This window comes from Mesoplodon mirus (assembly GCF_964341445.2).
Source record: "Mesoplodon mirus genome assembly, chromosome: 3".
Taxonomy (NCBI): Eukaryota; Metazoa; Chordata; class Mammalia; order Artiodactyla; family Ziphiidae; genus Mesoplodon; species Mesoplodon mirus.
The window spans coordinates 158,975,470-158,999,036 of NC_138978.1; the positions used below are offsets into that span (position 1 = coordinate 158,975,470).

The window sequence follows — 23,567 nt, forward strand, 5'->3', positions numbered from 1 at the left end:
AGTCAAGGCCAACTTGAAGGAAAATATGTCTTATACTGTAAGCTCAACCCTGTAATTCCTAAAATGGACCAGTCTGGCCTACTTCCAGACTGCACAACCTAAACTAAAGAGAGAGTGGAACAAATGCGATTATCATATTTTATTAGTGTCCCCCTGTGCACTGTCCTGGTCTCAGGTGCCTGACCATCTAAGACATTCTCTTAGCTCAGCCTCAGGATACAGACATTTGCCTGATGGATAAGTAGTTGGCAAAAGCACATTAAGTTCCTCAGAGGAAAGATGCAGTCATATTATTTGACCCAAATCATTATGACTTATATACAGAAATAGGATTGGAAGATTTCAGGGAGTGTGGTTTGCTTTCTTTCTGACGTCCTCAATTTCTCATCGGAAGCTTAACATGGATTTGCAACTGTTTGGTACAGGATTTCTAGAATTCTCTTTCTCTCCTAGAAAGGTGGGTATTTTATTAGAAGCAATAGTAATAGCAATAGCTACACTTAATGACTCTCCACCTTGTGTCAGGTGCCACAGCAACGCCCTTTATATGAGTTACTTCTGTATTAGTTTGCTAGGGCTTCCATAACAAAATCTACAGCCTGTGGGGCTTAAACAACAGAAATTAATTTTCTCACAGTTCTGGAAGCTAGAAGTCCAAGATCAAGCTGCCAGAAAATTTAGTTTCTGGTGAGGCCTCTCTTCCTGGCTTGCAGATGGTACTTTCTCACTGTGTCCTCACATGCCTTTTCTTCTGTGCACACAAGGAGAGACAGAGAAAGATCCCTGGTGTCTCTTCCTCTTCTTATAAGGACATTAGTCCTATTGAATTAAGGCCTCACCCTATGACCTCATTTTAATCTGATTACCTCCTTATAGGGCCTAACTCCAAATACAGTCACACCGGGGCTTAGAGCTTCAACATATGAATTTTGGCGGAACACAATTCAGTTCATAATAACCTCACTGAGTCCTCTCCACAAGCTTGGGAAGTCAGGGGCATTCTCTACCTTCTACTGCTGGATAAACTGAGGGTTAAGTAGTTTGCCCAAAGTCTCACTGCCAGTAAGTAACTTGTTGGTGTTGGTGTTGCTTGTTTTTATAGAAGGAGAAGTGGAAATACAGAGAGCTCATTGGTAGGAATGTAGGGTTGCTAGTAGAAAAGTCAGAGAGGAACTGGCAGGTGGAAGCAAGAGCAGAGCACTGAATTCACTGGGGTAGGGCCTTTTGCCTCAAGGCTCTGGAAGAGCAAGAAGCTAGGCCAGCGGAAAGGCCAGACATGGCCTCCAGTGCTGCAGAAACTGAAGAAGAGATTAAGAATTTGGCGTCCAGCAGATCACCGCCTGAAAGGAGAATGTAAAGTGTGTGAAAAGCCTGGTGGTTCAACTGCGTGAACATGAAGACCAGGAGAGTCTTGATTGGGGTCGGTTCCAAAATACTGCTTTCCCCTGCATTCATAGGGGTTTCATAGGCCCAGGTATACACAGCACAAGGAGAAAATATATTTTAAAATGAAATATTTCTTTCTGGGAAAAAAAGAAAGATGAGTTTAGTTAGATGAGTCGCTGGTCATTGTGCTGAGCTCCGAATACTAAGACAAGAAGATGTGGTCACTATCTTCCGGGCACTCACAGTCTCGGCAGTGGTGAAGGGAGTCTTCCTTTCTGGGCCCCCTGATCTGGATACAACTGGGAAGTAGGAAAATGTCCCTTTGGGCTCCTTCCTTCTCTGAGTCACACTTTTGGTCCCCCATTGGTGCCACTCTCCTCAGAGGTCACCTTTTCCATGTCTACCTCCAATCTGGCAGCTGGCACCCCAGATTATCCAGGGTCTTCGCTGGTGATGACTCACTCCATCAGAAATTTCTTGACATTTTTTCCACTAAAACATCTTTGATCCAAGTTCCTTTCCCTTGAGGCAAGTCTGGCTAGGAAAGGAAAGGTCATAGCTCATTTGTTCCTTCTCTTGGGTAACATCCTCACATTTTATTGGTGGCCTCTGGAGACTGGCACCAATTTCAGGCACCACAGCAGGCAGTATGGTGGGAATTTTTTGAGGGTAGGTGAGTCTGTCAATGGACATCAAACCCACAGTGGATGAGACATCATTCATCCTGAGCTTTTCACAAATAAGGCTATTCCTGCTACTACACAGAACTGGGCTAAAGGGTGTGTATCAGCCCCTGTCAGTGCTTCACTCCTATCTCCTAGACTTCATATTCCAGAATGAAGAAGGCCATGCTGCTTCTGGTTATCTGCCAAGGACGTCCCTGGGAGTAACCCTCAACCAATGACTCTCCAGGGATGGGGTATAAATAACTCAACTCCCTCATCCCTTGGGTGGGATCATTTTGAGGCATATGTTTTACACTGTGACCTCACGTTTCCCTGTGGAGTTTCAGTTACTTGCAGTAGAAAATGAATAATAATATACCTATTATTGGCTGCTTCCCCTTCCCTCCTTCACTGCCAAATGGCAAATGGTGTTTCCTGTGTTTCACAAATCAACTACTTGCACTGAAATCCTTTTCTCAGTGTCATCTTCCAGAGGGAAGCAAACTGAGAAAGGGTGGCCATCAGAGAAATGGACAGAGGCGTGCAGCAGGACAGTGTACAGGCCAGGCTCTCTCATCATGCTGTGTCATTGGCAGCCCCCTGTGGGGAGCCTTACCAGCACCCCCTCTTCCCTCCTCTGCATGGCCATGAGAAGAGGGTGGGGAGCCCACATCAGAGCTGGTCTCCCTGTGGAGATGTTTGGAAAGGGCAGCCCCAGCTGATGGTGTTTCCTAACTTCTCTGAGTGGAAACTTAATTGGGACTAATTCTGCCAGGGCAAGTACAGGGCTCTGGGAATAAATCTTTCAATAGGATGCACGGGATTTGGTGTTAGAAATGTCTTGTTTGGATTCTAGGTCTACCACATATGAGCTATCCGGCTGCTTAACGTCTCTATGCCCTATTGTCCTCATCTATAAAATGGGATAATAATTGCTGCCTCAAAGAATTGTTCCCAGGATGACAATAATAGCCAATGCGATTCCCAGAGGCTTACATGAAGTTAATGTAGCTCAAAACAGCCTTATGAGGGTGTGTCATGGGTCACTTACCCAAAATCCTTAGAGCCAGATGAGTTTTGAAATTCAGAATTCAGATTTAATAAAGATAACATGGCACATGTAACATATATTACAGAACACCCTCAGGGTCTTGGGAAGTCCCCTAGACTCAATCACAGTATTTCTGCACAAAATTAGGAAGATTTATGCAAAGTGGGTTAAAGCTCATAAAAAGTCTTATTTTGGAATTGCAGTAAAAGGACTGTGTCCCAGAGAAGTTAAGCAACTTGCTCAAGATCACACCCCAGGATTTGAGCCCCAAAGACTCATGCCAGAGCCCCCACTCTAACCACTACACAGCGCTGCCTCCAGCAATGAAACCCTCTCCCCAGAATGAATGAAGGTAGTTAGAGACTTGTATCTGATTCATATGGTAGATAAGAGCTGCTTTTTGTTATTATCAAGAATAAATTTATATAATTTCCCCAGAAACAAAATTGAAAATATGGTCACATTTGAAACATTAATGCTATAAAATACCAGCCTACAAAAAGTAATAGCTACCATTTCTTGAAAATGTGTTGAATAGTTTACATATATTTACCTCATCTAACCCCTATAAGAGCCCTAAGAGATAGGTTTTATTAGTACCACCCATTTTATAGATGAGTTTAAGTAATTTACCCAAGGTCACCCGTAAATAAGGGGCTGGGCAGGAGATCCAATCTGGGTCTGCTGAAGCCTGCGCCCCTTCCACTACACTGCCCTTCCTCCAAAGGACAGGTGTGTGCTGCTGACTGTCATTGTGTGGTTCGCCCAAGGTCACAGGAGAGCCAGCCCAGAGCACTAACTACCTTGGCCCCGCTACCTCGGAAGGCCTTGCAGTCATTGACTTCTACTTTGGAAAGCTCCACAATTCAATATCATTTCTTTTTTGCTGCCCACTCTTGCCACTCTGACAGAAGAACAGTACCTGGTGTTCACTAGAAGATGCAAGGGAATTGATTGGAAAGGAAATGTTGTTTTATTCCAGTCCTGTCCATAGTGGTGTACCTTTCTATATTTAGATAAGTGCTCTGTGCAGCCAAAGAGGCAATAAAAACAAGATAAAAACGTACTAGGCCCATGCCAGGAAACACTAAGAAGCTGTAAGTTCCTATTCTTTGCCCAAAGATGATTATTAAAAAAACAAGAGACAATAAAAACAAGCTGATGGGTAAACAAGGCCCAAGCTTCCTTGCGCCCTTGAGAACCCCTTCTCTGGGCTCCCGCCTGAGGGTTGTAATTCCTCCATTATTCATGGCAACAAATATTTCAATCATAAACTGTGTCCACTACAGTCATTTGTCCATGTTTTATCCTTTTTTGTAAATTGCACACTCTTCAAGGGCAGAGAACAGTCCCTAGTTATTTTATAACCTCTATAGAAGCTAGCATGGCATCTAGTAAATTGAGATTTTTAAATGCACCTCTTGTTCAAGCCTTTTTTCAGTCGCATCTTCTACTGGTTTGAGCCAATAAGTAGTTTTCCCTTCCAGTCCTGTGAAGCCTCAAATTTCTGGCCTCTATCTGGTCCCTTTCATTTCTGCTGTCATACAAACCAGTTCTTGCCTGAGCAGCATATCTCTGTCTTGTGATACTTTGTTAAACGCAATAAGTGATAACCTATCTCTCACTTGGAGAAAAAGGCTTGTAAGGCACTTGGCCTGCCTTTGAAATTATCAGTAACAACAGATTTACCAAATGCTTTGCCATCGCTTCCATTGGTCTCCATCTTCCCAGCCTTTACTATCAGTGTCTGTGCCACCCACCATCCAACTGCTGAGTCAATGCAGCATATTTTAGGTTTTTCTTACATTCACCCTCACTTCAAAGTGCCCATTTCTAAGTTCACTAAGGTAATTAACACAAGCTGCTCTAATAAATAAACCCCAGAATTTCAGGGACCCAACACAAAATAAACTTGTTTCTTCCTTATACAGTCCAACGCAGGTGTTACTGGGCGACAGACAGCTTTCTTCCAGGTGGTGATTTAAGGACCCCAAGCTCCATCTATCTTGTGGTCCCACCAACTCCTATGGTCCCTTTGTCTTCTGCTTCTAGCCAATGGAAAGGAAAAGAGAGGGGAGAAGGGACACCCTCTTCTAAAATCCTTGCCCCTGGAGTGACACACAGCACTCGCATTCCATTTTCTCCGTGCCATATGTCCACACCCAGTTGCAAGAACAGCCTGTGAGCTGTTTCTGCCACCAGTGTCTAATAATAATAGCTAGAATATATTATTCATCTTCATTTTGCAAATTGTGTACTTTAATTATTTCATATAATATATACCACAGCCTAAAAAGTAGGAATTATCATCGCCATTTCAGAAATGAAAAGAACACATAAATATGTATATCAATCTCTAAACCTCAGTGACTATATATATATAGTGGCAGATCAAGTGGTAGGTCAAGATGTGAACTCAGACTTGTATGACAGTCAAGCCCCTGTCTCTTCTTTTGAACAATGTAGCAAGAAATACACAGATCTGCTTTGAGACTGGTGGGTGGAAAGGATTAGGGACAATGACCGAAGCTGGATTTTTAAAAAATAAGTATCTGACAAGCCCAGAGAGGTATTAAGACTGGAGAATGACGTTCCTGCTTGAAGCAATGATATGTGCAAAGGCAGTGAGGCCTGAATAAGCATGGTATGCCTGTGGAAGACTTATTTTAAAAAGAATTATGATGTTTAGATAGTATTTATCTAAGTGTTTTAGGACTACCAAAATCATGTCCTAAACCTCAGCCATCTTTCTCCAAAACGTCCCTGAGGGAGCTATATACCCAATGAACAATGGTAAAGGAAAGTAAGTGTCCCATTCTCAGCTAAAGTTGGGCTCTTACCCCAGCGCAGAGCCTTTGTAAGCTGGGCTGGAGCACACGAGCAAGTCTGAAGGCTTAGAGACGGAACACCTTTTCTCCCCGTAAGTCCAAACCCAACTTCAAGATTTCACCACACCTCACCTGCCAAAAATGAAGACCGAAAACTAAACAAATGAAAAGGCTTCATGATGCAAGATAAGAGCAAAAGGTTAGCTGGGCCTGTTCTAAGCAGGAAGGCCCTGACTTTTCCCTCATTCAAGTCACATGGAAGCAGAAAGGTGAGCTAAATCTATTGACTGTTTCTGCAGCACAGGTGAAAGAGGTACAGGAGAGCACCAGAGAGAACTCAATCTTTATTCAGGACCTTTTTGTTTAAATCAAGTGTATGGAGGTATAATTTACATAAAATAACATATACCTATTTGAAGTGTAAGTGTGATGAGTTTTGAACCTATAATCACACATGTAACCACCACAAAAATCAAGATATAATCATTTCCATCATCCCTTCTGAAAATTCCTTCATGCTCTTTTGTATTACATGCCCCCCACCGCAAGCACCAAGCAACCACTGATCTGTTTTCTGTCCCTATAAATTAGATTTGCCTCTTCTAGAGTTTTATATAAATTGAATTATATAGTATGAACTCTTTGGGCTCTGACTTCTCTTGTTCAACACAATGTTTTATGAATAATATATATATATAAAAGTAGTTTGTTCCTTTTTATTGCTGAGTATCCAGTCACCTACTGATGGACATTTAAGCTGTTTCTAGTTTGGGCTACTATGAATAAAGCTACTATGTACAGGGCTTCTCTGGTGGCGCAGTGGTTGAGAGTCCGCCTGCCGATGCAGGGGACATGGGTTCGTGCCCTGGTCTGGGAGGATCCCGCATGCCGCGGAGCGGCTGCGCCCGTGAGCCATGGCCGCTGAGCCTGCGCGTCTGGAGCCTGTGCTCCACAACGGGAGAGGCTGCAACAGTGAGAGGCCCACGTACGGCAAAAAAAAAAAGATTGTGCACAATGTCCACAAAAAGACTTATACACGTATGTTCATAGCAGCTTTTTGTTTGTTTGTTTCAGGTCCCTAAAAGACTGAAGGGCCTCATTACCTCACAGAGTTCTGTCCAGTTTCCAGAAATTAGATTAATTAACAAATAGGGTCTGACCCATTATATTTTTTCTTAGAGAATCAAAACAAAAAGGCAAACACACAAAAGCAACCCACACAAAATTGGTGGTTACAGTAGGAAACATAAGTAGAAAAACACAATTAAGGGTGATATATAAAGACACAAAAAAGGTGTTCAGACTAATGTCAAATGCTGGTGGACTATGGGCTAGTTGGAGCCTGCAGACATGTTTTATTTAGTTTTTGGGTTTTAAATAAAATTTACCCGACACTAAAAAGTGTGAAAACTTCACAAAAAAAACTCACACACACAAAAATAAGAATATCTGGCAACTAGGTCCATGTTGTCACTTCACAAAAATCTCCAGGAGCTGAGAGGCAACTGCTCCCTTTGGCCGAGTGTGTCATGCTCTCTCTGCACTTGCTTCACTCCTGCATGTTGTCTACCTTGTAGGTACTTTGGTTTGCAACTCTGGCATCAAAGCATCACATCTAGTAATGAAAAGAAGTGGCTGGACACACTTCACTGACAGGAAACGTACTGTCAGAGGTGGAGACAACATACGAGGTGAACAACCACACTCCAGGACAGGAATTCTTTTCTAATATCTTATCCAGACACTTTCCTTCTCCTTTTCCCCCTCAATGGGACAGCACAATATTCGGGCTGAGGGGCTCCTGCCTCGCTCTAAGATGACCACTTAGTGGGGCTCCTGTGGCATCTCTCTTGCTCCCAAGGGACCAGGTCAATCAGGCCCCCCAGGCCTATCCTGAGGGGCTCTGCTCCTTCCTCCTCAGCTTATTCTGCCTCCACCGTAAGCAAGTGAGAAGACTGGAACTTTCTACAGTGTTTCACAGTGGTGTTATATAGAAGGAAGAAGCGTTGTGATGATTCTACTTGAAGTTAGTTTTCTCTGCTAAGCCCGAGATCCACCCATGCAACTGTCCACAGTTATCTCCACCTCTGTCCTCCACAATTACCTCAATCAAAACTTTTCCAAATCTACATTTGTAATCTTCCCTTGCCATCCTCCCAGAACAAAATATGTTCTGTGTCCAGTATTTCCTTTTTGTATCCACTCAATCACCTAAGCCATAAACCTTGGAATCATTCTAGGCTTCTCTCTTTTCTGACCACCTACTTTACCACATCCAAGAACAACCCACCTCCTTGCTATCTGTATGACCAGGCCACCCAAGATGGTTGTTCTCTTGCTCTCTGTACATCCCCTGCTTGACCCGTCCTACACCCTACTCACCTGACTGACCTTCCCTCTAAATCATACAGCCTAATCAGTAAATGCCTATGTACTTGCCCCTGGCCCCAGCTAGCTCTAATTTTTAGATCAGAACTATCTCCACTATGATAGTTTGTCAAAGGAGTGGTGAGGGGCACGCCCGCCTGCTCGTTTCCCTGGCAACCGATGAGCCAAACTCAATTCCCCCTATAACTGGTAACTTCCCCCTCCTACCAGGAGCGAAGACTGCTGTGAGGTCCTGCCTGCTTCTGCTGCCACAGTTGGGGAAGGGGAGGTGTCACTCCAGGACCTTGCTTCGGATATGTAAGTTCCCCCTAGCCATTAAACCACTGATGTCTCTGTCACTGACTCCGGGCTCTTTCTTCAGCATTGAGTCTGGGTAAGTACTGGGCTTGTAGGCCTGTGGGGCACAGCCTAGCACTATCTTTCTTACATGCCATCTTCTCTATCATTTGTGTAACCAATCTAGTTCAATCTTTTACACAGAATATTCTAGCAGTCTCTCTAAGTCCAGTCTTACCTACTCCATCCCTCTAGATTCTAACCATAGCACAGTCAGAGTGATTTCTAAAACAGACGTCTGTTCCTGTTACTCTTCAGCTTAAACCCTTTATTGGGCCCACTGTTTGCATCATGGATTCCACCCAAGGTTCTCAATGACCTGTTCCTGGCCTGCTCTCTAGACTTGACTGTCCACTATGGTGACCACAAGCCACACACGGCTACTGAGCACTTGAAACAGGGCTAGTCCATACTGAGGCGTGCTATAAATGTAAAACATACACCAGATTTCAGAGTTAGTACAGAGAAAAAAGAATGTAAAATATTTCAGTAATAACTTTTATATTGAATATGTACATGTTGAAATAAAAATATTTTGCATATATGGGGTTAAAAACATATTATTAAAATTAATTGTACTTGTTTGTACTTCTATTAATGTGGCTTCTAGAAAACTTAAACATACATATGTGGCTTGCATTATGTTCTAGATGTTTTTCTTACCCTTTATGTTTTCCATCTCATACTCTGCTAAACACCAGGCATGCTCAGTGACTAACAAAGCAAGCTATGGTATTTTACAATCTTATAGAGCACACTTTAAATGAAAATTAGAATGCCCTTGAACTATCATACCCTATTCCTCCTGTGATGGCTTTAAAATATATGCACAAATCCCTTGACACTCCTCCTTTTAAAAGGTAGACTCTAATTCCCCTCTCCTAGAGTGTGGACTGGACTTAGTGACTAAGTAAATAAATAGAATAAAGCAGAAATATCAGTGTGTCATAAAAAGTGTTGGAATTTCCTCCTCCTCTCCCCCTCCCCCACCCATCTCTCTTAATGATGATTCACTCTGAGTGAAGCCAGCTGCCTTATCATTAAAAGAGTCAATGAATCAGCCCTATGCGGAGCTCCACATGACAAGGTACTGAGACCTCCTGACAACAGCCATGTGAATAAGCCATCTTGGAAGTGGATCCTTCAGCCCCAGTCAAGCCCTCAGCTCTAGCCAGTGTCTTCACTGTAACTTTATGAGAAAACATGAACCAGAATCACCCAGCTAAGCTGCTCCCAAATTTCTGAACCACAGAAATGGTGAGATAATGTTTGTTGTTTTCAGCAGCTGAGTTTTGGGATAATCTGTTACATAGCAATAGATAACTAGTGCACCACTCATGCCCTAAATCCCTCCACATTTTCACCCGAGGACAGGAAAAGAAGAGAGAAGAGAAGTTGCTAAGAGCTCAAACTTAGGTTTCACTTACTTAGACATCAAGATTCACTTCAAAACCATCCCCTCCACAAAGCTTTTTCTAACAAACCCCAGTCAATTCCCATATGTCTATAAAAATTTTTTTTAATTAGAAATGTTTTCACACATTTTGAATTCAGTGTCTTATCCAAAAACATTTCCTGTTTTAAAATTAACTTTTTAGAAATAAAAATTTTTCTGATAAATACACACAGAAATTTTGGAACAATCTAAAAAGAAGGGAATTTAAATCACCTGACATGTGACCTCACTGAGGAAAACGTTACTGATATTTTTAATATCCATTTTGCATATAATTTTACATAATAATATTATCTTGCATATGCAGTTTTTCATCTTCTTTTTCTCATGCAATGACCTTGTCTCTCAGTTCCTTGACCTCCTCATATCAGCTACAGACTCCATGGTCAGGCTCTAGACCAAACCTTTGCTCCTCAAAGTGTGGTCCACGGACCAGCTGCATCAGCATTGCCTGAAAGCTTGTTGAATATGCAGAATCTAAGACCCCATCATGCTCTCACCTCAAGACATTTGTACTTGCTGTTTCCTTTGTCTGCAAGGCCAGTCCTTGTATGACTAATCCTTGCAAGACTCATTCCCTCACTGCATTCTGGTCTCTGTTCCAATGTCACCTGCAGAGAAAAGCCATTCCTGACCTCTCTAACTAGAGTTGCATTCCTGTTGCATTCTACCCTCTCACCCTGCTTTACTTTCTTCATAACATTTATTACCACTTGACATTATTTTATATGTATTCGTTTACTTCCTTCCACAAATATTTAGGGAACACCCACTATATGTCAGGCACAGTTCTAAGCTCTGGGGACCCAGAGGAAAACAAAATAAAGTCCCTACGTCCCCCACACTAATGTAAGCAGGCTCTACAAATACAGTTTGTTAGTTATTATATCATGTTTCTTTACTTATTCATTCCTTCAAGAAGAGGCCCAATCCCTACCATCAACAGAAGGCTCCATGCCAGGGCCCATGACTTAAACCCACCCTGAACATTCCAGCTTCTATTCTGAGGGAATTTTTCAATGTGTTTTTGTGCTGTGCTGAGCTAAGTTTAACTCAGTTGCTTTCAATCCCAGTGAATTATCCCAGTACAGCTTCCATGTAGTGGAAATTTCCCTTACTTGATGTAAGCCGCCAACTACATAGCTAGTAGTTGTCTTATTCTTGTGCGGTTTATCTGACTTCAAAGGGTTCCCCAAAATGGGACCAAAAATTTTTATCACCATCATCATCATCACCTACAGCAGCAGCAGCAGCAGGGTTAGGCCTGATAAAGTTGACAGGAGCCAAGTTTATCTTTGGTGTCCTCCTGCATCCTCTTCCTACCCTAGTGGGCACCTAGGGCCCATTCCTTGGAGGCCTGGCTCCCAGTGATTTACATGTATTCTCTCCTAAGGTGGCAACTTGCACATCAATGGGAAGTGCTTGGAGACTGCAAAGGAATGGGATACAGATAGCTTATGATGTGCAAGGCTTTGTTTATCCCCGCACAGTCATTTCATCATGCAAGGAAAATACAGCCTAGAAGGACATATTTTGTCCGTCATTTTACAGATGAGAAACTGAGGCTCAAAGAGATTATGTACCTCTCCCATGTCACTCTGGATGGTCTGAAGTCAAAGCTCTGCCTTTCAAGCCTCCTGAGCTTCAAAACTTCAAATGAGCACATTTCTAATGGTAGATTATCAAAGCCCATGATTGGAAGAAGTTTTTTTTTTTTTTTTATACAGTGGTGGAGGTGAGAAGAGAGTGATGAAAGTATTGATGAAAAGGGAAGATTTATGCAGCAAGATCTTTCAATTACAGGTGGACCAACATTTAAGATAGAATGGATCTCAGACTGCACAAACCCCTTCATTTTACAGAAGTGGAACAGTAAGGCCCAAAGTGGGTGAATAATACTCATTTAAACCTAAATTTAATTTAATAATTATGAGTAGGGAATTGCCATTTCTAAGTAGAGTTTCCAAATTTAGCAATGTTTACATGTCTACATTCCCTCCAAAAACTGTTGGATAAGTAAAAATGCACAGGTTTAGCATAGGAAAGAATGTGTAATAAAATATTAAGTGGATATATTTTGTTTAGAAACCTCTGTCTTGATTTCTCAAAACTACTAAGGGAAAGGATCAAAATATAATGTATCTCATAGCATAAGCATGTTTACAAGAGCATATAGCATCTTTCTTGTAGCCCATGGAACATGGGGCTCCCCTTTCTACATGGGGTTGATGGGGCAGACAGGCAGTTTTTTATCCCTTAGAATGGCAGGGATAGGACTGGGTAAGGAGCAGTTCATTTATGAACTTGAATGTGATCAAAGAAAATGTTTATTGAGCTCTTACCCTGTGCCACGTGTTTTTTTGTATTGTTTTTGTTTTGTTTTGTTTTGGCCATGCCTGGTGGCTTGCAGGATCTTAGTTCCCCCACCAGGGACTGAACCTGGGCCCCAGCAGCGAAAGTGTTGAGTCCTAACCACTGGACTGCCAGGGAATTCCTGTGCCAAGTACTGTATTACCAATAGGTAGGGTACAGTCTGATTGGTAAGATATGATATACACTAAGGAAATTATGTAGTTCCTGTGAGTATAAATATACATGTTAACAATAATTAACACCTTCTGTTGGCAAATATAGAAGGATAATATTTTGATGTATTAACTGAAATGTTTTCCCTGCTCAGTAATTCTTGTTACCTGTGAACCTCTTCCCATACAGCCTTTCTTGGCACACTGCGATGGGGATGAGATTATACTACAGAAAAAAGGAGGAAAATTCTTGCCTTTTGAGTTTCAAAACCTGAAATCTTGGCAAAAACAATGTTTGGAAGAAAAATAGATCTGGAAATGGTCATAGTATTTTCCTACTCCTAAAATAAGATAAAACTAGGAAAAAAAAAAAACTGGTGGTGGGGAGAGGTGAGAGCAAAAGCAGAAGAGCTAGACCACTGACTGGGTCACTAAGCGGAGGCCTGTACTCCGTTTCCTCTGCCCTGACCCCCTCTGGCTGAGTTCCCACTGCAGAGGAGAAACAGTGGACACTCCAGGGGAAATCCTTTCATCCAAGATGAGAATCTGTGGCCAGCAGCCGTCCCCCAGCCACCCGCTGCTGCCTCCAGGCTCAGGTGAAACCTCACAGACCCCAGACCCTTATGGTCGTTCACCTAGCATTTTACTGAGTCAGCAGAGAAGAACGTCTGGCTAGGAAAGCATATCAGGATGGAGAGGACCTGAGATGGCCTGAAAGTTCCCCCCACGTGCCATGGAGTTCAGGGAAAGAACGAAATATTTTCTAAGTGCCCAAGAGTATTGAAAGAGTACTGAAAGATCTTGTGGCCAGAGATTAGGAGGACACAGAGGTGACTTAGGTGGAACAGGAGCACTGCAGGATGATACTCAATTCAGCCAATGCCAGCATGGACTGATGGGAATCCCTGGTGTCTACTCCCAACTTTCTCTCCCTAGCCCATGCTAATACACTCTGAAAGCCCCCTAGATCTACATGAATACCCCAGGTTTGTGATCTCATTAGATAATTATCCATCCCCCGAAGAAAGCCCCCAGGTTCCTCACAAACCCAGTCCCATCCATGCATCCATATTTAACCAGCTTCCTTCAGAAATATTCTTGCAGGGTTCAACTAAATCCCCCACACTACCAGCACAAATACTTCCCCCCATTCCCCCATTCTTAGGAAGTAAAGACCGGACAACATAGTCTGTGCAACAGCCCATGGTGCATCAGAAGAGAGAGAAGAGTAATCCTGGGTTCCTGCTTCATAAAAGATCTCTCTTCGGAGATCAGCTATTAAATCTAGAACCTGACTATAAAAGCAGGGGAAGTTTCTCTTCCAAACTCTCCTCCCTAGGTTGGCCCTTTCCCCACCTCTGTGTCCCTCTTATAAAGTCCTCTCACTATCTCCCCATTGCAACCTGAAACCCATTCACATATAAGTAAGTGACTCGGAATAGTCTGAGGTTTAACTTCCCCTCCTTCTTTGCTCCCACAGCTAATCAGTTGTTAAATTTACCTCCTTGCTACCTTTCCTCTGCTTTTCATTATCTGGGAGTGCTGTTCTCTGACTATTCCCTCTTTCAGTCCAGGAACACAGTGGCCTTGCACTTCCTCTCTTTCTTGAAGTTCATCATGGCCAGCCATGTGACTCACTTTGGCCAACAAAATGTGGGCAGGGATGACATGCTGCTTCTCCTGGAAGTATTTAATTGCCGTATGTGGCACTACAGCACTTGCTTCTTCTGACCGTTGGAACCAACAACATTCTAGCTGTTGGAGGCTCTGTTGATCTGATTCCCAGTTTCCAAGTCTATGTACGAGGACTTGTAATGTGAGCAAGAAATAAACATTTGTTTAACTAATTCACTGGGTTTTACTGAATCTGTTGGAAAAGATTACAAGAGGATACGACCCCCTGTTGACCCACAGGCTAGACTAGGGCAGTTGGAGGCTTCTCACCCCTCCCCTCTCCTTATAATGTATGCTCTGCCCACAGTTCCCACAGTGAGAGCCATTTTCAAGGGTGCAGCCTTGAGATAGTAATGTGTTGTTGAGACCATCTGGACTGAATACATGACTGAATCCAGTTAAGGCCTCTATATAAACTTTTACGATCCTGGAGGGTGGGTACAGAGATCTACTTATCTCTCGGCTGCCCAAGATAAGCCTTGTATGTAAGTTCCCGTGCTTATTAAAACTGCCACCTACCAATCTAAGTGGCCTGCCTCTTTCTTCAGTCTCTCCTTGCGCTCTCTACAGGAGCCAGTTTCAGATTTCACCTGGGAAATTCCTCAGGTTGTGAACCAGCAGCATCATAATCTTGCCCATCCTAACATACCTGGGCTACTGTTGGGTTTCAGGCTCTCATCACTTCTCATCTGAGCTCTAACACAGGCTACTCAAAGTGTGGTCTGTACACAGGTGTCAATCCACAAGATATCGCTGGTCTGCAATTAGGCAAGTACAGAAATTGAGAATAAACATTTAGAAATTCATATAACAATTCAACTGATTAACTTTATCTGTTGACTCTAATAATAAATATTTGGGCTTGTAGTCCCCCCAAATCTTAGCACTGGGCCCTTCCATGGGGTCCTGCAAAAATGCTTCTCAAATTAAATTGGATCAAAGCTTCATGATTAAGAAATAGAATTATGGTAGGATTCTAAGCAATAGCAAGCATATCTGGGGGATATTTATGGTGCAAGACCCTTCCTCACTGAGTGTGAAATCATCATTTAAAAGTTCCCCGAGTCTACTCTTTGTACCAGCACAAAATTTAGCTCCAGCAAGCAAAGAAACTTTCTGAGCTCTTTCTCATTTAACTTTAATTATTGTTTTAGGTTTGCCTACCTAACAGCATGGAGATGATCGTATTTATTCTTTGGAATAAAACTTATAAATATATTGCCTATGAATATGATTTTCCAAATTATTCACACACAGCTTGACATTTTGATACATTTGTTCAAGAGTCCAAGAGGATAATGTAACTGATCCCTAAATCACTAAAAAACTCCCTCCACGGGCTTCCCTGGTGGCGCAGTGGTTGAGAGTCTGCCTGTCGATGCAGGGGACACGGGTTCGTGCCCCAGTCCGGGAAGATCCCACATGCTGCAGAGCGGCTGGGCCCGTGAGCCATGGCCGCTGAGCCTGCACGTCTGGAGCCTGTGCTCCGCAACGGGAGAGGACACAACAGTGAGAGGCCCGCGTACTGAAAAAAAAGAAAAAAAACTCCCTCCAGGACTAAGTAGAGCTAATTTTTTTCTTCCCAAAGCCTGTTTGACACACATTAATATATTGCTCTGCACCATACAAGATTCTGAAAAGAACAGTGGGCTAGATGTTAAGAGACCTGGTTCTAGTCCTCATTACCCACTCACTTGCTACTACATGAAGCTGTTGCTTAACCACTTGGTGCCCTAATTTCTCCACCTATTGAATAAGCATAATAAATTAATAATAGCAAGTAAATAATATCAGCTCTGTTTTGAGAATCAAAATAAAGAGTACTGAAGTACTTGGTAGTGAATAAATTGCTTTACAATTATCATTTAGCATTTATATGTAATACTGCCTTGTAACATTCTATCTTGTACACATAGATTTTCTCCTTTTAAGCCAGAAAATAAGTCTTTGAGAGGTGCATTGTGTAATATTTCTCTGTATCCTGTCCAATGTTCAGTCCTTTGGGACAAATAATATACATACAATGATTGTTTGAAAATTGTTTAATTTACCAAAAGTTGTTGAACCCCTTCACCATTAAGTAAACCGCATAAACTTCAGACTTCATACACTGCATGATGGGTATTCCTCACTCACATTGGCAACAGTCTTTTAGAGTTTTGGCTAGGAGAGTTGTAATTGGCTATCTGAGCTCCTTGAGAGCACAGGTCATATCTCATTAACCTTTGTTACTTCAGCACTTACCACAGTCATCTAAGCACAGAAGAAGCACAGTTAATGTCTGAAGATAAATTAGCATGTTAATAAATTAATGAACTTTAATTAAATACTTCCTTAATAGTACCTCCATTTAGTACTCTGCAATCTAAAAAGCCAGTCTTTGTTTGATTTTAGTTAAATTGATTTTTAATCTTCCAGAATCATCTAAACATTTTAAAAGCAGACCCGTCCAATAAGTCACGTGATTTTCCCACACTCTTCCCTTAGTTAGCCGAAGCAAGTTCTTACTCAAAGATCATTAAGCAGATTAGGCTGCAGGAGTGTTGGTGGTAAGGAATGGGACAGCTCTTGGTCTGAAAGGAGGGAAAATTGTACTGATTGTTCAGAATACGACACTACTCTGCATATGTAAACAGTCAAGGTAAAATACAGCAGATGAATAAAGTGCTTCTGTCTAGAAGAACTATAAACTTTGGCAGGAACCACTGTGCTGCATCAGTGAAAGGCCTCCTGCTGGGGCTGCAATGGAAAAAGTGACCTCAGAGAGGAATTCAGAACTAAAATGCTCAGAAAGAGAAGATGAAATATCATGAAGTTTTGGTTAAGTCACTTGGTTCCAGGAATATAAAAGTGTAAAGCTGTTTCAGTTTTTTAAAAAACTGCAGATTACATGAACTTTGTAGATTACTATTCTATTCTAGCTGTAGTTTAGAATTCCAAAGTGCCTCCACCCTCATGTTCTTCACAAGAGATCTGTGGTGTTTAGGAACACATTCTCCTAGAGAGGCCCAGGCAAGGAAGCAAAATAAGTCAGTCTGGAGTCATTGGACGTAGATCACTCAGCGTTCTACTAAGCCGTCCCAGTGCAGAGGGTGCATTCACTAGGGACCCCAAAATACACAGGCAAAGACAGCACTAGAGAGGAATCATCGCATACCCTTTCCCCCATCCTACTCCCATCTAGAGAGGGCTTCCCTTTAACGGAAAAGTTTATAGGTATAACAGCAGCAGTTTATGTCTCACACCACTGGGATTTAGCCAGTTCAATGAGTGTTTCAGAGCTGGGATCTGTTGCTAGGTGATCTGCTCTTGAAATTGTATCTAATATATTAGGCTTTGGCAAGAAAAAACTGAAATGCATCATGGCATATGGATATGAACAAAACCATAATCTAGGAAAAAACACCCACCCACCCTGGCCCCAAACAAGCTTTGATTTTTTTTTTTTTTTGCGGTACGCGGGCCTCTCACTGTTGTGGCCTCTCCTGTTGCGGAGCACAGGCTCTGTACGCGCAGGCTCAGCGGCCATGGCTCACGGGCCCAGCCGCTCCGCGGCATGTGGGATTCTCCCGGACCGGGGCACGAACCCGTGTCCCCTGCATCGGCAGGAGGACTCTCAACCACTGCGCCATCAGGGAAGCCCCAACCTTTGATTTTTAAATACAGATTTATATTTTGAGTAAAGCATGAATCAAGTCACATATTTAATGTCAGTAGAGAGCATAATTTTAGAGTCATGCCAGAAAGAAAAAGGGAGGGGGGTATGAGCACATAAAACTTATTTATATTTTTATTTATGCTATTTCCCACAGATTGAAAATAAACTTTCAAGAGCACCACTTCTCTAGTTAATTCATTTCTGAAGTCTGAAAATTTTGTGCTTATTTAGCAGTGCCCTCTGGTGTCCAAATGGATCATTTTAGTTTGCCTTCAGGCAAAAAGTAAACCATTATACAATTAAACAAGTCTACAATCAGCATTCATTCATTCACCAAATATTTATTGAGCACTTTGTATATGCCAGTTTGTGGAAGGTGGTGGGACACACAGATGTATAAAAAAAGACATGGTTTGTTATGACTTATATGTGGAATCTAAAAAATAAAATGAACTAGTGCATATAACAAAAAGAAACAGACTGAGATACAGAGAACAGACTAGTGGTTACCAGTGGGGAGAGGGAAGGAGGGAGGGGCAAAACAGGGGTAGGGGATTAATAAAATAAAGATGTAAAATAAATATGCAACAAAGATACATGTACAGCACAAGGAAATATAGCCATTATGCTGTAATAACTTTAAATGGAGTATAATCTATAAAAATATTGAATCACTATGTTGTACACCTGAAACTACTGATAAAATATAATACTGCAGATCAACTATACTTCAATTAAAAAAATTTTTTAAAGACACAGTTCTTTGTTCTGTTCTTAAGGAGCCCATAGTCTACCAAGAAAGACAAATGTAAATGCAATTACAAAGTTACTTGATCACACAAAAGGAATCACTTTACCTATTTTTCACTAAAATGAGACTGACAGACCGGGTCGTCTCCATTTCCAAACTGTTCTGGACCATTACTCACACTAGCAGGTATCTGGCTGGCTTTGGACAGAACAACTTCGGTCAAGTACACAGGGAACATTCTGAAAAAGAGTAGACATCCCAGGACATACAGTGAGATTAAGACCTAGTTTTAAAGATTTCTGTAAGAAAGCTCCTTTCACAGTCAAGACACTTCTGGTCTTGTAGTTACATAGGGGCCCACTGGTCACCAGATCTGACACACAAATCTAATATTCATTAAGCCCTACATTTCTTTCTGAAAATGCAGACTGTTTTTCTAGCACTGTAATGAAAGCCCTCAAAAGGAATCAAATGGCAGAGACGCTAAGAACTGATCATAAACTGTTTTAGGATCCTTAGATCTGCAAATTGCTGACTAGGGTTACAGAAACCCATATTGTTCTGAATTGGTGCATCTTCAGGCCTTCTGGGGAAGCAGAGGGAGTCTGAAGGAGTTGCCAAGACCTTCCATCAAGAAGGAAAGTAAAATTCAAAAAATATCAAAGGAAAGGAGTTCAGGAACTACTATAGATCAAGAATGATGCTTTATACAATTTTGTTATTTTCCTACTTTTGGTCATTTTTCCATTCTTGTAATTGTTGTTTTCCAGCGTAATTAGCTGTGGCTTGCTCCTAACCAACAGAATATGGCAAAGGTGACAGGATGTACATGACTACATTACACGATATTAGGAGGTCCATCTTGCTGACTCTCTCTCCCTCACTGGCTTTGAGGAAACAAGTTGTGCTGGCAAGACTCATGTGGCAAAGAGGGTGGCCTCTCACCAATAGCCCACTAAGCTGAAGTCCTCAGTACAAGTGCCCACAGAGAACAGAAAGCTGCTATCAACCACATGAGTGAAAAAGCAGGTTTTTCCCCAGTGAAGCCTCAGATGACACTGCAGCCCTGGCCAACACCTTGACTGCAACCTTACAAAGGACCCAAATTTGAGATATTAAATGTGTGCTACTTTAAGTTGCTAAGTTTGTGGTAATATTAGTATGCAACAATAGGTAACTAATATAGATCTCAGGACACTTTTTTATTTTAAAACATTTTTATTATAAAAGTAATACAAATAGAGAAAAACTAAAATACTGAAGAAAGACAAAGTCATCCATTTCCTGCCCTGCCATCCTATTATAACCAGTTAGTAATTTATTTTGTCATCTTTTTATTATATACTTGGTGTGTTATTTATAGCCATAGTCATACACATTCATATACTTTTGTATCTTGCTTTTTGTTACTAAATATTTTCTCATGTTTTTCAGTAATTACTAATTTTTAATGGGTACATAACACACGATTCATTAGCTATATATGTTCATTAACTATCTCCCCAGACCAGTGGTTGGCAAACTATGGCCCTGTGTTTGTAAATAAGCTTTACTGGAATACAGCCATATCCATTCATTTAGATACTGTCTATGGTTATTTTTGTCCTACAAACAGCAGAGCTGAGAAGTTGTGAGAAAGACTATATGACCTGAAAAGCCTAAAATATTTCCTTTCTGACCCTTTCCAGAAAAATTTTGCTGACCCTTGCCTTAAACTTTTAAGTCATTTATAATTTGTATTATTATATGGCCCAAAATGTCACTTGAAACATCTTTGTGCATATAATTGTTTATACTTTAGGCAACTTAATTGGGCGGTATTAACCAAAGTAGAAAAACTGGGTTTACTTAAGAAAGATGTTTTTAAGGTTAACACTGTCCCCTACTATTTCTCTTGTAATATTCTAGCTATGATACAGTACAGGTGGTGGTAATAAGAACGGAAGAAAAAGACCCAGTACTCTTGTAGGTAGCAATTCTCTGGTCCCTATTAATCTAGACATGTAATTTTACACCCTGGATGAGCATATTTCTAGTTTTGATTTAAAGTCAACCAAAGAGGGAAGTGACAGTAATTACAACATGAAAAAACCAATTGAAAGAATACTTTCTATTGGGGATGAAAAAGCAGACTAAAGTAAACTCTCCAGGTGTCAAGGTGTACCTGAAATGCCATTCCAGGCTAGCTGTAGTGACCAAAAGGCACTGAGAGGGTTGAGTAAGGGAAAGAGGTGGCAGTCTCAACAATGTCCCTTCTGAACACACCCTAGGCATAAACTTGTATACAACTATAATTAAACTGTCTCCAGATGAGAAAGTTCTAGAGCAACTACCCTATATTTTTGAATAAGATAAATTCTTCTATCTGGGAAAGTTTTATTCTTCAAAAAGAAAACTTATGGAATGGGACCAGCTAAGTCAACCCTGACTATCTCTGAGATAAAAGATGAATCAGGCTGATGGGTCTCAATCCAATCTTGTGTGAATAAAGCAAGCATCGGGAAGTATAGGTGTCATCTTCTAAGGGAAATATTCTGCAACATAAAAAAAAAAAAGATAAGGATGGACCTTTTCCCCAATAGATAATGTAATTTAAAAGCAAAACTAGGAAGATATGTAATGTGATTATCCCAATTATGCCAACAATGTATGTAAAGAAATCATATAAAACACATTTACTTATTAAACTGTTCCTGTCAAAATGTCAACCAATTTAACATTTCCTTAAAGAAGCGTTTAAGTGTTCTTAAAACTATTATAAGCCTTTACATTCCATCCCAGTTACTCATCAAATCATTAAGTGCATCATGACTTCATGAAGTACTCTGGGAAACTATGAAATTTTCTGTAGAGTAGGGAAGTCAAATTATTTTTGTGAAAACAGCTAGGAACATGTTGCTTTGAACAGAACATAGCCATTTCTGAGGTATGAAAAACCAAGTCATTTTTTTTCTTGAATGTTCATATTGCAAAAGAAGTGATGGTTCTGTGAATGGATTGATTCACACTTAAAATCATGTCATAACTTTCTTATCTTTTCAATGTTTACTGATAGTTGCCCCAAAACTGACCTGAGGATCTGGCAGCATAAATCCATCAGTAAGCTTGTAATAGACTATTGTGGAGTCAGACTCCACTATGGCCAAAGTAAAAGACATTGGCAAATCTGGATCACCTTGCAATTTTCGAGATGCCTTCAAGATCTCCCTTATCCTGAAAATAAAGTCACAACACATTTAGCATTCACAATCACTCAATTAATAATAAGATCAAATACTGTAAAATCTTGGAGAAGAGGTAGGCAATAACATTATTTCCATAATGCGGACTCAGGAAATGTATGAAGGCTCAAATATAAACATTTAAAGTTGTCTTCTTATACAGAAAATCTTGCAAATAAGAGCTATCTACTGACTTTCAGTCCTTCTCTTTTGTATTCACCCATCTTTCCTGATCATACCTGAGAGAATCAAAACTGCATTTAGGAACCAACAGAACGGGACACTAACAGTATTTAGTGCATCTAAATTAGCTAAAGATCCCGGTTACTCATTTATCCAATTTTCCAACTTGGTATCTTACAGTGGAACAATTCGGTATTCAGGTTTGTTTTTTTAAAAGTAGACTATAATAAACATTTCCCCATGTTTCTACTGGTGTTAATAATTACAACCTTTATATGGCTATATAATATTCTATTGCCTCATAGTTTAACCAATCATTCCCCTATTGCTGTAAAGTTCTTTCAGGTTTTTTGTGAGGAGGAGGGTGCTAATAAAGATAAGCTGTAATAATCATCTTTCTGCAGGTAGTTGTTTCTTTTTAAATAATTCTGTTGGGCCTTTCCAGGTATCAGAATGATTAGATATGAATATAGATATTTTTGCGGCTCTCAATATGTATTCTGTTACTTAATAAAAGCTAAAAGAAAAATATATAGAGATAAAACTTTTTTGTAAAATTATATATCAAACATCAATGTTATAAAGGATTTCAGTTTGCTTGCTGTGGAAAATAATCTACTAAATCCAATACCTAGGTCTTCAAAACACTATTAGCTTTTGTTTACCACAAACTAAAAATTCTTATTACCTACTCAATAAAACCTGTATTCAATAATTCAGTAAAATATAATCTCCAGAGGAGCTTTCTTAAAAAGGCAAATAAAAAATGATCAGTTGTTTTTTCATGAAGCTAACCAATTTTCCAGGAATTAGAAAAAGATTTACTAGCATATTAACATGCTACAACTGAATACATAAATAACTCAACACTATATTCTAACAAAAGTCTGATTTGTCCCCTTAAATTCTACTCCCAACCCTAAGTAAAAATTCTTGTGATTCTTCACCCATCCTACTAGCTACTGAATCTATAAAGTATCTAAAAAGAAAAGTCTCTGCTTTGAAATATTCTTCCTATAGTAATTATAATGCTTTTTAAAAAACCTGTGGTGAAGACAAGATTTTAAAAGTGATTTAAAACAGCAATAAACTTCTAGAAAAGCTGAAATTAAATTGTTCTTGCTAAACTATCATTCAGTCACTGCATATGTTACAGAGTGATAACTGGTTTCTTAAAACAGTCACAAAAAGCTGCTTACCTACTATCATTTAAATTTCACAGGTGTGTAATCAGATAAGGAGAGAATGAGTTGCTAAGTTTGTTTCCTCATAGTCAAACCATTTCTAAAATGACCTTGAAAGAGGCAATTCAACAATATGGTAATACTGGATAAATAAAATGTTTACCTGACAAAATCTTAATTCCTTTTCAAGAGTCAGCAAAGCATCATCTTCTCTCTGAATTCTTCCCTGCCACCTTTCCCCAACCCTACAGAGGCACCTTG

General features: G+C 40.6%; 1 protein-coding gene and 1 long non-coding RNA gene across 3 annotated transcripts in view; both read right to left on the minus strand.

The window, feature by feature from the left end:
* The window catches only part of LOC309799984, a 77,481-nt gene extending 58,090 nt beyond the window's left edge, over positions 1-19,391 (minus strand). For both annotated transcript variants that reach the window (XR_014293382.1, XR_014293383.1), the window contains exons 1-2: positions 18,825-19,391; positions 14,959-15,067 (exon numbers count right to left, since the gene is read on the minus strand). This is a non-coding gene — a long non-coding RNA (uncharacterized lncRNA). The remainder of the gene's footprint in view (positions 1-14,958; positions 15,068-18,824) is intronic.
* A 545-nt stretch (positions 19,392-19,936) lies between these two features.
* TSEN15 (tRNA splicing endonuclease subunit 15) overlaps positions 19,937-23,567 on the minus strand; it is a 30,401-nt gene continuing 26,770 nt past the window's right edge. The window contains exons 4-5 of the mRNA XM_082613767.1: positions 21,790-21,931; positions 19,937-21,252 (exon numbers count right to left, since the gene is read on the minus strand). Of these exons, the coding sequence (XP_082469893.1) occupies positions 21,232-21,252; positions 21,790-21,931 (163 nt within the window). The 3' untranslated portion in view covers positions 19,937-21,231. The remainder of the gene's footprint in view (positions 21,253-21,789; positions 21,932-23,567) is intronic.